The sequence below is a fragment of the Triplophysa rosa genome, linkage group LG16 (assembly GCF_024868665.1).
Source record: "Triplophysa rosa linkage group LG16, Trosa_1v2, whole genome shotgun sequence".
Taxonomy (NCBI): Eukaryota; Metazoa; Chordata; class Actinopteri; order Cypriniformes; family Nemacheilidae; genus Triplophysa; species Triplophysa rosa.
The window spans coordinates 21,082,509-21,097,027 of NC_079905.1; the positions used below are offsets into that span (position 1 = coordinate 21,082,509).

Consider the following 14,519-nt stretch of genomic DNA (forward strand, 5'->3'; position numbering starts at 1 on the left):
GTGGACTTCTTTGTGGAACTGTGGACTTCTTTGTGGAACTGTGGACATTATCCTTTTGGAAAGTACCCTTTTGTGTTTTCCTTTGAAAAAACCTTTTTTGATTTTTGGACCTTGTTTTTGGTTTCCTGAGTTTTTTCCATTTTTACTTTGTGCATTTTCTACTTTTTTGTGAGGAATTATTCTTGGTTGTCTGAAGGATTTTATATTGGTCCAATAAACTGCTTTATGTGACTTACTGTGTCTGCCTTACCTTCTGGGTTCAACCCTCCTCTAGTGGCTAAACCGGTTAAGTGACGGTTTCTAACACCGGAGACCCGAGTTCTAGGCTGGGTCCTGACAGAAAATCCTTTCAGTGCTCAAATATTTATCTTTATTTTGCTTTTTGTCTTTGTAGTAAGAATATTTTATGATTTCTGATGGGCTATTGCAGTTTTCCTGTGATTTAAACTTGGTGTCTAAGTTTTGTCAATTTGTTTGGGAAAAAAGCTGCTCAGATCTCAGGTACACACACACACATGCATGTTGGGTTTCCATGTTTTATGGGGACATTCCATAGACGCAATGGTTTTTATACTGTACAAACTGTATATCATATTCCCTACCCCTAACCCACCCCCTAACCCTAACAATCACACACAACTGTCTGCTCTTTTAGATTTTCACAAAAGTTAATTCTGTATGATTTATAAGCTTGTTTCCTCATGGGGACCAAAAAATGTCCCCTCAAGGACAAGGATTTTGGATATTGCCATCTTTGTGGGGACATTTTGTCCCCATACCATAGGGTTTACCCTTCCCACACATACGCACACACACACACACACGTCTGTGGCTTTAAAATACTTTTTATTTACACCCTTGCCTAACCCCAATAGACATTCACACAATTATATATTACACACGGACACAAGTTTTTCATATGATTGCAATTGTCAAGCAAACCTTCGGGTTTCACTTTTAGATGTTGTGACCAAGATTAAGTTACTCAACAGATCTCATAGTATGATGTTGAACTTGTTCCAAGGAAAGATGGGTGGGAAAAGTGATAAAATGCACAGAAACCTCCATTAATAGATGCAAATGTAACACATGGTAATATATCCTTAAAAATAAATGTCTTTTTCTGCAGGTAAAACTTAACCCTTAACTCTCTATCTTAACCCTTTTGTCTTGTCCCTTTTTCTACTGACATTGTAAAACAAGCTGTGATGTAGATTGTTTTAATGATCATAACAATGATTCATGTTTGTTAAAAATGGCTTAGTACTAAATCGTGAGAGAGAATTGACGATTGATGATCGTGAGAGAGAATTGGCGACATTGACGGCGTCATTGATACGGTGATGCTGGAGCAATTCGTGGTGCGGCTGCCCAGGAAGGTCACCTAGTGGGTCCAGTGCCACCGGCCGACGTCGCTGACCTAGGCCATCTAGCTGGCGGAGGACCAAATGGCGGCAAGCCCCGGGGTCGGCGTTCCCCAGGGTCGGCGAACCCCTCCGATCTCTCTCTACCTCTGTTTCTTCCCCCATCCAACTCCGTTTCCAAGGTCCCGGCCGGATCTGCAGCCGCGGGCAGCTCCTCACTCCCGGGGAACAATGGGAGCTGGATTTTCCCCCCTTTTGCGAAGGTGCCTCCCAGAGGCGCGGACCCGTACGGCGGCCCTACTACCAGCTCTCCCGTCCCTCCGCCCTCTTCTCACCAATCTCTTGGCCTGCTTCCTGCTGCTAGGGCGGCGGGGAGGCCTGGGCTGGCCTGTTGTAGGTGCGGGGATCTGGGTCATTTTATCGACCGCTGTCCCGTGATGGAGGTTGGCACAATGATCCGGATCCCGGACGCCCCACAGGCTGCCTTCGATCAAGCTGGCCTGTACCAAATACCTGTGAGTATAAAGGGGGATACGTATCATTTTAGGGTTCCTCGCCACCGTTTGCATACTGTTCTTTTGCACTATTTGCCTGGCCAGGGGGGCTGCTTTAGAATTAGAATTTAAAGTTTTGCTTAATTAATATTGCATATAGGAATTTATAGTCTGTTATATTTGACCTGTGCTTCTCTCTCCTTTATCTTAAATGTGTGCTCTCACTGTGTGTGTGTGTGTGTGCGTGTGTGTGTGTGTGTGTGCCTGTGTGTGTGTGCCTGTGTGTGCGCGTACTTGTCTGTGTACATGTGTGTCTATGTCTATGTGTGTTAGTACGTGTGCATATTGTGTGTGTGGAGTGTTTTGTATGTGGGTATGTCTGTCTTCTGTGTTTTCACCTTTTTCTTGTTTTTACAGGTACAACTTTAATTGTTTTGCTTATAGTCAATATGTCTTATGTACAGCTGCTTTGTAACAATGAAATTGTAAAAAGCGCTATATAAATAAAGTTGAGTTGAGTATCAGGCCTTAGTGGATTCAGGATGTAGCCAAACCTCAATTCGCGGAATTGGATACGAGCCGCATGGTTAAAGTACGGTGTGTTCCTGGGGATGTGGTGAACTATCCCTTAGTGTCCTTGCCGATACAATTCCGGGGGAAAATGTATAATGTTGAGGTGGCTGTTAATCCGCACCTCCGGCATCCGCTAATTTTGGGGACGAATTGGCCAGATTTTAGTATTTTATTGGGGCATTTGTGTCTCTTGGTGGAATCGAGAGCAGCGGAAAGGGGCGGTGGCGCAGCTGGGAGAGGAGAAATCTCTCACCGTGTGATGATTTTCCCCTGGAAGAGTCTCAGGACGAATCGCTCAGAAATGCGTTTGAACAGGTCCGCACCATCAACGGGCAGCCTCTCCAACCAACACGACCGCTCTCCTATCCGTACTTTACCATTTTAAAAGACAGGTTGTATCGGGTGACCCAAGACGCTCAGTCAAAGCAGGATACGACCCAGTTAGTCATACCAAGGAGCCGTCACTATGATTTTTCTGGCCGGGCATTCACGAGAACATGCGCAGATGGTGCATGGCTTGTCGTGAATGCCAGCTGGTAAACCCACCGGCCACCCCAAAAGCATCATTGTGCCCTCTTCCCCTCATACAGGTCCCCTTCGAGAGAATTGGAATGGACCTGGTCAGGCCGTTAGAACGATCTGCACGAGGGCATCGCTTTGCATTGGTTATAGTGGACTATGCAATGCGATACCCTGAGGCAGTGGCGCTCCACAATATTTCCGCTAAAAGCGTGGCGGACGCGCTGTTCTCGTTAATCTCCCGCGTGGGAATCCCCAAAGAGGTTCTCATGGATCAAGGCACGACGTTAATGTCACGGACACTCCGCAAACTTTACGAATTACTGGGGATTAAAACGATCTACACCAGCGTCTACCACCCACAAATGGAGGGTCTGGTCGAACGCTTTAACCGCACGTTGAAAACCATGATCCGAAAGTTCTTTCACGAAGACGCCAAAAGTTGGGATAGATGGCTGGAGCCCCTGTTATTAGCTGTGCGCGAGGTCCCCCAAGCCTCCACGGGGTTTTCCCCCTTCGAGCTTCTCTATGGACGTCAACCTCGCGGGGTGCTGGATGTCCTAAGGGAATCTTGGGAGGACAGACCTTCCGCCAGCAAAAACCAAATTCAGTATGTCATGGACCTGAGAAGAAAACTCCACACGTTGGGCTGAACACAAAAAAGTGGTTCAGGTAGAATTAAGCGCCATGCTCGATATGGGAGTAATCGGAGAGTCCAGCAGTGATTGGGCGGGCCCGATAGTTTTGGTACCTAAAACGAATGCAAGGCGAATGCTGTGTCGAAGTTCAACACATGTCCAATGCTGCGGATTGACGAATTGTTTGATCGGCTCAGTTCGCTCGCTTTTATTCGACACTGGATTTAACGAAGGGCTATTGGCAGATCCCCTTATCTCCTCTGTCCAAAGTAAAGACAGCTTTCACAATGCCGTTCGGATTGCACCAATTTGTCACCCTTCCTTTCGGCTTATTCGGAGCTCTGGCCACCTTCCAGCGTCTCATGGACCACATACCTCGGCCGCACGCGGCACATGCAGCTGCTTACTTGGATGACATCATCATCTATAGTAATGACTGGCAGTGGCATATGCAGCACCTGAAGGTGGTCCTGAGTTCGCTGAGAGGAACCGGGCTGACGGCTAACCCGAAGAAGTGTGCAATTGGGCGGGTGGAGGTCGGGTATCTCTGACCTCTCTGTGTCTCTGTGTCTGTGTGTGTTGGTGCGTGTGCGTGTTGTGTGTGTGGAGTGTTTTGTGTGTGGGTGTGTCTGTCTTCTGTGTTTTCAACCTTTTCTTGTTTTTGCAGGTACAACTTTGATTGTTTTGCTTGTAGTCAATGTGTCTCATGTACAGCTGCTTTGTAACAATGAAAATTGTAAAAGCGCTATATAAATAAAGTTGAGTTGAGAGTTGAGTTGAGTATCTGAGCTTCCACTTGGGTCATGTTCAAATTGACAAGACAGCAGCAGTTGCGACCTCCCCCGAGACCCAAGACCAAAAAGGAGGTGAGGCAGTACTTGGGGCTGGTGGGATATTATAGGAGGTTTGTACCTAATTATTCGGACCTCACCAGCCCGCTGACTGATCTCACTAAAAAGGAAGCACCAGATCCGGTCCAGTGGTCGGAGCCGTGCCAGCAGGCTTTCACCCAAGTGAAGGCTGCTCTGTGTGGCGGCCCGTTATTGCACTCTCTTGACTTTGCTATCCCCTTTCTTTTGCAGACTGACGCGTCGGACAGAGGTCTGGGGGTGGTCCTGTCCCAGGAGGTAGAGGGTGAGGAACGGCCGGTGCTGTACATCAGTCACAAGCTCTCAACGAGAGAGACGAGGAGCAGCACCATTGAGAAAGAGTACCTAGCGATTGGGTGGGCCGTCCTCACTCTCCGCTATTATCTCCTGGGGGGGAGTTCACGCTCTGTTCGGACCACGTGCCCCTCAAGTGGCTCCACCGCATGAAGGATACCAACGCGCGGATCACCCGTGGGTATCTAGCTTTACAACCCTTCAAATTCCAGGTGGCCGACTTTCTCTCCAGGAAGGGGGGGGAGGAGGCTGCAGGCCGGATGGGGCCCCGGCCTGAGTCGGGCGGTGGGGGTATGTGGCAAGGGGGGCATGGTTCAGTGAGGTCTGCAGCGGGAGACAGAGGTGGGAAACGGACGGGACGTAAGTAGGTCAAGTACACATTATGAACACCTGTGTCTCGTTCCAGTGATTTGGTGAGGAGACAGTAAAAGCCACCTAGAGGCGACGAACGAGACAGAGCGGCTGGGAACTTGGCACTACTGTGAGAGAAGCAGCGAGAGCAAACACGAAATCTATTCTGAGTTATTGTTGAGTGATAGCACATTGGCACGTGTTTTGTTTGTTTTTATTGAAATAAATCTCTCTGAGTCCCAGCCACGCCGACCCTGTCTCCTTCCTTCATTGCATTGAACCGTATTACACTCTTTCATACTGAACTTCTTTTCTAATTTTGAGTTTCAATATGAGATGAGTTTTCATCATTGATTACGTTTACATGCACATCAATAATGCGAATTTTTCCAATAATCAGACTAAGGACTTAATCGCAGTAACATGTTTAATTAACATGACATGAAAACACCTCTTTACATGTAAGTTGTATTAGTCTTGATTATTTGCTATATAATACAGAGCACAAACGATACTGTCGGGTACAGTAGGTGTGTTACTGGCAGTGTTAATTTTGACAGCAAATTTTGATTTAGTTTTAGTCATAGTCCTTTAACGAAAATGCTATTTAGTTTTATACATTACAATATACATTGTATTTAGTCTACTAAAATCTAAGGTTTAAATTATTTACTTGGTGTAATTAAATGTTCCATACAAAGATTCAACTGTTTTGACATAATTTACTTCACCTTAGAATGAAATGAAACCAGGTCATTACCTTTATTTTTCAGAAAAGTTCAGTAACTAGATTTGCATTGTTGGAACACAGAATATTAGACCATGAACGACATGTTCCAGTTCATTCAATCCCATTTGACTCAATTGACTCGTTAAGTAGGGCGTGTTCATTCAGTTCATTCAACCAATGAAATGCTCTGACAGGGCTCACACTCAAAGGCTATTGGCTCATGGCATGCCTCTTTGAAGAAAGAGCTGCACTGTCTTTGCTTGATACAGCAATGAATGAGAAATAGCTTTCATATAAATTGTATTACATTCCTTTAGTCATGCAAAAATGTTACATATTTGGTTCGAATGTTTGGTACAGTTTGTTATTTACTACTATACATGTTTCAGCAAACATGTATAGTAGTAAATCTGGATGTGAATAAAACATTTTGTGGCCTTAAATTTGGCCAGCATTCTGCTGGAGTGTTTAAAATAGCTGACAGACTCACTGACTTCTCATTAGAAAGTAACAGTTTGACAGCTGACATGTTTTCTCTTCACCCTTAATGTACCACACTGCCTCTCTCTCTCTCTCTCTCTCTCTCTCTCTCTCTCTCTCTCTCTCTCTCTCTCTCTTTCTCTCTCTCTCTCTCTCTCTCTCTCTCTCTCTCTCTCTCTCTCTCTCTCTCTCTCTCTCTCTCTCTCTCTCTCTCTCTCTCTCTCTCTCTATGTGAATTTCACTAGTTGTTGTTGTTGTTCGGCCTTACATATGTCAGTATAGGCACCATCCCCTGCATTTCACCTGATGTCCGTTCATTTATCCCTGTGGAGGTAATACATTTCAGTCACGCACCCACACATATTTTTGCAAGGAGCTCTGATGGGTCCGTTGTGCTGTGTGTGCTGCACATGCCTTTAGGACCCCATACTGACATTGATCTGCTACATTTTTAGTGTGACGAATAAAATTCAGAGATTGATTCCTTGTTATGATGAAACGACAACACATCACATCTCTGTTCACCTTCTCAGACCGACAGGGGCCCGTTTCAGAAATGAGGTTTAGTGAAACTCTGAGTATATTAACCCTGAAATGAGGGAAACTCTGGGTTTTCCATTTCAGAATGTGAGGTATGTCAAACCCGAGAAAGCGGGGTAAGTCAAGCCCGTTTCTAAAAGAGAGGTAACTTATACTCAGAGTCAGTAACCATAGTAACTTACTCTGAACCTAACCTGGTGAACCTAACCCAGAGCAGGTTTTCTGTGGTAAACCCAGAGTTTCTTTTCATCTCCTCCCCTTTTAAAGCGCAAGTGTTGTAACTCATTCATGAATACAGTCATTCATGGCACACATTATGATCAAAATGTCATATGTGCTTTTATAGAGGATCCTGTATGTGAAGAGGCTGCATTCATTCAAAGGGATGAAGTTTGACTTCAGGAGAGCAATTTAGGACCCGAGTGGAATTTTGTCATTTCCCTGTGGATTTTTAGTCAAACGTTTCTTTACAGTGAATTAGATATATCAAAACATATATCATCCATCCTTACATCCATAACATCAGCCATCGTGCGTGTATTACATCAGAGCACAAATGCTAGTTTTCTATGGACGATGAGAAATGACTGTGTGTATAAGTGTATAAATAAAGTGCATGAATAAAGAAATTAATAAATACAGACAAAATGCAGAAATTAACCCATAAAGGTAATAAACATTTAATTTAGTAGTGCAGCTATTCCTGCTACCAAAATCTGGTCTGAGCAGGGTTCCAACCAGCGATCAGTCTAACTTTGATACGAGAGTCTGACGTCCTACAGGTATCCTATACAAACCTAGAGCTTTTTTTATTATTTCTGTCTTATTTCTGTTGTTTCATTCATTTAATGATTAATTTATTTGTTTATTGGTTCATTTATCTGTTTATTAATTGAAACTGGAAAGTTGCCATGGTGAATCATAATATTGGAGCTCCATTGATCATGGCTTGTCGTAGTTGTGCTGCAAGCGCTTAACTCAAGGTAAGTCTACCCGGAGTTGATAGAACTAACTCAAATACGCTGTTCTGAAACCAAAAACTCAAAGTTTCACACTCAGAGTTTTCACATTTTAACTCGGTGTTAGTTGAACCTCCTTATTGAAACGGGCCCAAGGTCTCATGGTCTCTTCTCAAGAAAGAGTCAACAAAAGAGAGGCAAAAGAAAACATTTTCTAAAAGATGAGCCTTTTCTACAACCTCAGAAGGAGAATTTTTACATTCGTAATTTAGGATTTATAAGAATTTAAAGGATGCCACAAAAGACTAGCAGGATGCAAAATTATATGTTTACTTAACTGTGATATTGCAATATAAAAAAATAATAATATGTTAATCTTTGTAAATGTATGTTAAATACATACTGTATTTATTATGTAAATATGAAAGTCTAGTGGATGAAAGGAATCACCCTTCTTTATAGGACACAGAATATAAATTATTTGGTGGGAATAGTTGGATGGCATCATACCTTACTCTCAGGCCAGGTTTCACAGACAAGGCTTAAGGCTAGTCCCAGACTAAAATGAATGTGTGACCTGTCTTAACTGAATGTAACTTGCCCAGATATATCTTAAAATATATCAGTGCCATTGTTTTGTCACAAGATGCTCACCAGTAATGTATTCTTCTAAGGCATTTTTATAAACGCGACATAAATATCTTAATTCAACCAAGGCATAGTCCTGGTTTAAGCTAAACCGTGTCTGTGAAACCGGGCCTCAGTGTTTCACCTTAATGCACATAGAATGTGTCATGTGAAGAGCTGTAATAATCGTTCTGTGCGTCATCTGTGTTAGATCATCAGTGTAACCGTACGGCCCACAGGAAAACAGACAAACAGGTAATTCTGAAGTAAACACTTTAATTAGCATAAACGGGATATATAAGTTGATACATAAGACAACACAAAGAACATGGGAACAGGCAGGATATAAATAGTCTCTTAGTGATGAGGGAGTAATGGTTGGCAGGTGCGGTGATTACAAATGAGGGACTGGTGAGGGAGCGTGGAGGATGATAGGAAGTGTAGTCCGGAATTCACAGAATTACGAGTGTATCAAGGCATTGAGGTCTCCTCACATTTACTGCAACATTCCTGTGGTGTTCTTGGCTGGAACAACAGCTGTCAACAATGAGCCCTTTTACTGGTTTCTGATTATGTATTTATGTATGGAGAATGCCTTATTTCTGCTTCTGAATCGTCTTGTAATTATTTCTTTATTTTGCCTACACTTTTGTAAGACATGCGTATAAGCAGGCAGTTTCAAAATGTCTTGATGCGACACATCATGAATAAAACATTATTCAGAGAGGGAATAACTTATGCTCAGCCAGTTTAATAATGCTGAGATCACATGAATGTTTCAATAATAAAGTGATGCAGCTTTCTCCCAATTCTTTACCCCATTTATTATTATGTGTTATCCAAAAGAGAACCTCTTCTCACGGATGTGGAAGGAAGAACCCAATTGCAGGCAGCAGCGGTGGTGAAGGGGTTAACAAAGACATTTATTGACAAAGACAAAACACCCTCGAGGGGGGAAAACGAAACTAAGATATATATATATATATATATATAAAACAAAAGACTTCCCACGTGGGGGCAAAACGTAAAACAAGAACAGCAAAAACTAAACTAAAGAACACGACCAAACGTCTTACACAAAAACACGGCAGGGTAAAACACAAAACTCACAGGGTACAGGTACAGGTACAGGTACAACGGCACAAGAACAGGTACACTGAATGCAACGCAAGAGCACAGGACAATGAAACATGAGAACTATTTAAAGGGGAATACAAACGAAGGATAATTAACGAGGGCAGGTGGGGAACATGAGACACGGCAGGGAAGCAATACAGGAAACGAGAGGGGCGGGGCCAATGACAAGACACGAGAAAGTGTCATGGCTCTGCTTCCTTAGTCAGGTTTTTCTTGGTCCTGTAGCAGAGCCATGACAAAGTCTTTGGTTATGTGTGGAGAGAAACATATTGTTGTCCGTTTGACAATAATATACGTTCTCTCCAGTGTCTTGTCATTGGCCCCATTCCTCTCGTTTCCTCGTTATCTTTCCCTGAGTGTTTAATGTCCCACACCTGCCCCATGTCGTTATCCCTCGTTTGTCAATCCCTATATATACCCTCATGTTTCTTTGTCTTGTTGCTCGTGTATTACATGTGTGTGTGGTGTCCTTGCGTTCAGTGTATCCCTGTTCTTGTTTGCCTCCCTAGCCTGCTGTTATTGCCTGTTCCTGCTGTTTTCGTGAGTCTAGTAAGTGTCCAGTTTAGTTTATGTCAAGTGTGGTTATCTTAGTTTAGTGTCAGTTAGTCTTCGTCCTGTTTATCCTGTTATTCTGTTAATCTGTTATCCCCATCGTGGGTCTTTGTTTTGTTTCTTTGTTTTGTACTATTAAAATCTGTTTTGTTAACCCCTTCACTGCCTGCCTGCGCTTGGGTTCCTCTGCCAATCCGTGACAAGAAAGCACATGGGATGTAAAAACGTAAACAACTCATGACTTTCTCACATAAAACATAAGGGATCTGTCCCGATCCTGCCACACGACTAGAAAATCATGAACAAGAAGGCAGGACCGTGACACCTCTGACAGAAAAAATACAAATTCATCATAGCATATGATGCCATGTGATGAAAAACATACGGGCATGTGATGAAGGTTCACGAAGGTTCATTTCAAATCTAAACCAGCAACTTTTTGGTTTAAATGCAACACATACATTTTTAAGTTGCACTTGAGTTCTAAGGATCCTTGAAGCATGGAAAATGGCTGATTTTCGTCTTCATGCTACTAACTGAATAGCTTAAGATCTTTAGATCAAGTGTAACACCTCGGTTGTACAAAGCACCCCAGCAGATAACATGAGATGTTTTATTAATATCTGGTAATGATATACATTCAAGTCATTTGCATAGTTTGCATATTTTTCTTTTTATATATGTTATATGTAATGCAAGTGCAACGTTAGTCAAAATGATATGAAATTGAAGTTGAATTGAATAGAGGTAAACATAAAGGTTTCAGAAACTATTCTAACTAAACCTTTAGATTTTTGCAATGAAACCCTCACATATTAAAGAATACTTTCCCTGATTTCCTATGCGTTTGCTATTAAGCACATTTTACAGTCCTTTTAAAACAATATTAAGAAATTGTGGCCATTGTCCGCGAACGCCATGGCATTCATTTTGCACAGTACGCCATGGCATTTACTAGAGTCCCGATGCAGTCATGTACAAACTTCCATAAGATCTCTCTTCATTCCCCAGGGCTCAGTAAATCAGTGGCTATCTGAACCCGGGCTGTGGATTTAAACCCCGCTCCACATAAACAACTCTTTCATCTATCTCTTGTCTATTGCTTTTTCATAAATAAGATTGAGTGACTTTCTTGACCCTTAGATGTGTCTTATGTTCTTTAGTTTCCTGTTCATTCAGCACTGCAGTGGGCACACGCCCATGCAGACGTGGCATAATCCGTGCACACACACACCCACGCAGCTCTGACTCAGCTCTGCAATTCCAGACTGGGGTTGTCTCTCAAATATTTGGGCATCATAGGCACGTTCCAGGTCAGCTGAGCCAACAAATACATTGATGCATCTGAATCATTAAGCTCCACTGGACCAGTTCAAAAAATCAGATTCACAGATCAGGTGCACACCTAATAGTGTGTGGGGTTTTTTTTTATCAAATTGAATATTTTGGTTATATTTTTATGTTTTCATCAAATGTTGTAAGGCTAAGGTTAATTTGCCAATCCGGTCTCACTGGCGATTTGTGACTGCTTACATTTCTGCCTGACCCTCAATGCATTTTTCTGTTGGAATGACTAGGGGTGTTTGTTTTTTTCCGTTCTAATGCAGGTTTACTGAAAGATGTAAAGAAGAGATACTGTACACACTGATTAGAACCTGCTTGTGTTTGCTCATTAGATTTGTGCCATTTGGTACTTAGCCCTGATCATATGACTATGCGATCTACACTGTCTTTGCAGTTTAATTTTGATAAAACAGCAGAAAATAGCATCCAAATGTATTTTGATCATTCGTTATTGTTCATTTTGCGAGTTTGCGAATAAACAAGTTCTTGTTGTACCTCGGCTAAAACCCAATCAATCCTGAGAGGAACAAAGCAGAGAAAAAAAACGAGTGCCTAAGCGCCTCTAGTGTACATTTTAGCTGAAAGATGCAGCGATGTACCTGGAGTGATGTATTTGAGGTTATGCAGAAATGTACACCCTAAAAACAACACATTTTGTGTTTAGTTAAGCGTAAATGTGTTGTCCATATAACGCATAATGTGTTAAAAAAGCATAACACAAACAGTGTGTTATTAATTAACACATCCTTTTGTTTATGTATTCTATTCAGACGCTTTTATCCAAAATGATGAACAACATTTTGCCAACAATAAGCATTGCACACAAAGCTACATTTATGTGGTATATTTTTATGTTAATTGTGCACATTTTATATTCACAATTCTGTGATGACTTCTTACATTTGATCAAATGTGTAGTATACAATAAACACAATGCCCTGTATCCCACAATCCCAATATGCTCGACTTCTCATTTTTCAAGTTTGATGAGTTAGCCTAATCTGTTAACTAAACTATTAACAATCATTATTATTACATACTGTGTGAACATTGTTAGTGATATGTACGGTATATCATGACAAATCTCACAAACCTCAGTTTTGCTCCTAAAAGAAGCTTTGCGAACCCAAAAGATTTGGAGTAAATATCTACTGTTCAGGGAACTTGCGGGATGTTGAGACACAGACACACCATGATTTACTGTAGCAACAGCTTTGATGTTTAGGTACATTTTTTTCCGGCAATACAAAATCCAGTCTTTGAAAACAACTTATCCGCAATATATTACCGCAATGAGTCCAGGAATAACATACTGTAAATCCATAAACGCTCATTTTAACACACATACGCTAAACAAACCTGAGTGCAACCTCAGTAAAAGCAGAAAGCAGGTAAATGTTACAGCAAAAGCGCATTCCCAACACCAGCAGCGCATTATATATCATACCTACATTAGTTGTTATCTTTTTCATCAAGAAACTACATAGATTAAACTTAACATTTAGAATAAGATTTCTTCCTGTTATAAATCGAATACGTGGTAATCAAACCGTAATGAAAGTTCACCGGGTGTGTGTTGAATTCACTTGACATTTCTCATCAGAGGAATGCGATTTCAGCACTAGATGTCGGACAGCGACACGTCAAAGAAGGATGCGCATCATCTTCATTCATTCACTGAAATCATTCATGCTGTAATGTAGTTAATCACATATACATACAGGCAAGAAGAGTTATCTGCAAGTGCTCGGTCCGAGTAAACGAGACCGCGATGCTTCGGGAAAACGCACGAGCTAGCACATACACTGTAACGCAGTAAACGAAATAAGCGTATCTGCCTGAATAATGTTGCTGAAACTCGTAAAACCCAAACATAATTTGCTAATCCGAAGCGAAAAAGCAGAAGTGAAGTGACTCACCTCTCAGGAGCGGTACTTTTCTATGCTGTACTGTATCTGTGTGAATCGCAAAGCCAGTGCGTTTGTTTCAGTCGTGTTTCGTGTTGTCGAAGACGTAGATGTTCGTGAAAGAACGAGGCAACAGATAAATATATAGACTAATGTCAGGAACAGCGACAGCTCCACCTCCACAGGCTTTCAGAGGACCTTTCTACACACGCATTCTTTACACAAGAGCTGAAGTGAAGTCAAGACCAGCGCTAAATATAATTGATAGGCTTTAGTTTCGCAGCCCACACACTGCTAATTATTTTCTACGTGTTTTATATAGTTTCATTCATATGTGTATCCTACACAGTAGGCAGTTCAGTCTATAAATGCACAGATCAGTAAAAAGTGAGCTAAGTGAACATCACCAAACCACAAATGGTTAGATCCCCTCTGGTTGACAATGCATAATATGGTTCAGAGTGGGAGAAAAGCATTCTGGTTACCATAGTTACCCATTTAAAAAAAATACAAAATGTATACATAAGTATTACACATTCAGCATGTGACAATTACATGATCGCTTTATTTATTTAAATAAGTCTGCTTAAGATGCATCTTTTTGCTTTTGTGTAACTGTATTGCTCTTTCAACATTTAGATTTTTTTATTTCATGTGAAGTGCAAAAACACACATATTGTAAAAAACAACCAAGTGACTAGTAACTGTGGCTTGGGTGGGTGGATTGACATGCTGGTTAAACAAACAGCGCAATGTTTTAAACTAGACACTTCTCCAGAACACGTCTTACTTTGTTTCTGCACATTACACTGTGATTAAAAAAATCATTTCCACATCAAGAAAATTACACACATTTTTATCATAAAAGCTTTGATTTTTATCTTGGGATCTCAACACCAGTTTTTGAGATCCTCCGAGTTCATTTCAGGATATGCTATTGTAGGTCAGCCATGTTTATCTGATCTTCACCAACAGCAGTCTGTTGAGTGACAGCTCGACGTCAGGATCAACATTTAAACAGAACCCATGACTGTTTTATAAATTTGAACAAAAGGTGCATTCAGACTGTAGTATCACTGCTACCTCTGTTAGCACTGCCTGAACAAATTCTAATAAATCACCCATAAATGTGAGACAATTA

At 41.7% G+C, this 14,519-nt stretch overlaps 1 protein-coding gene across 2 annotated transcripts in view; it reads right to left on the reverse strand.

The window, feature by feature from the left end:
• The window catches only part of mc5ra (melanocortin 5a receptor), a 29,920-nt gene extending 16,359 nt beyond the window's left edge, over positions 1-13,561 (reverse strand). The window contains exons 1-2 of one of the 2 annotated variants that reach the window (XM_057355345.1): positions 13,391-13,561; positions 1,385-1,877 (exon numbers count right to left, since the gene is read on the reverse strand). In XM_057355345.1, coding sequence (XP_057211328.1) covers positions 1,385-1,529 — 145 coding nt within the window. In that variant the 5' untranslated portion in view covers positions 1,530-1,877; positions 13,391-13,561. The remainder of the gene's footprint in view (positions 1-1,384; positions 1,878-13,390) is intronic. The other variant, XM_057355346.1, reaches the window with a different exon arrangement.
• Positions 13,562-14,519: the final 958 nt, after the last annotated feature.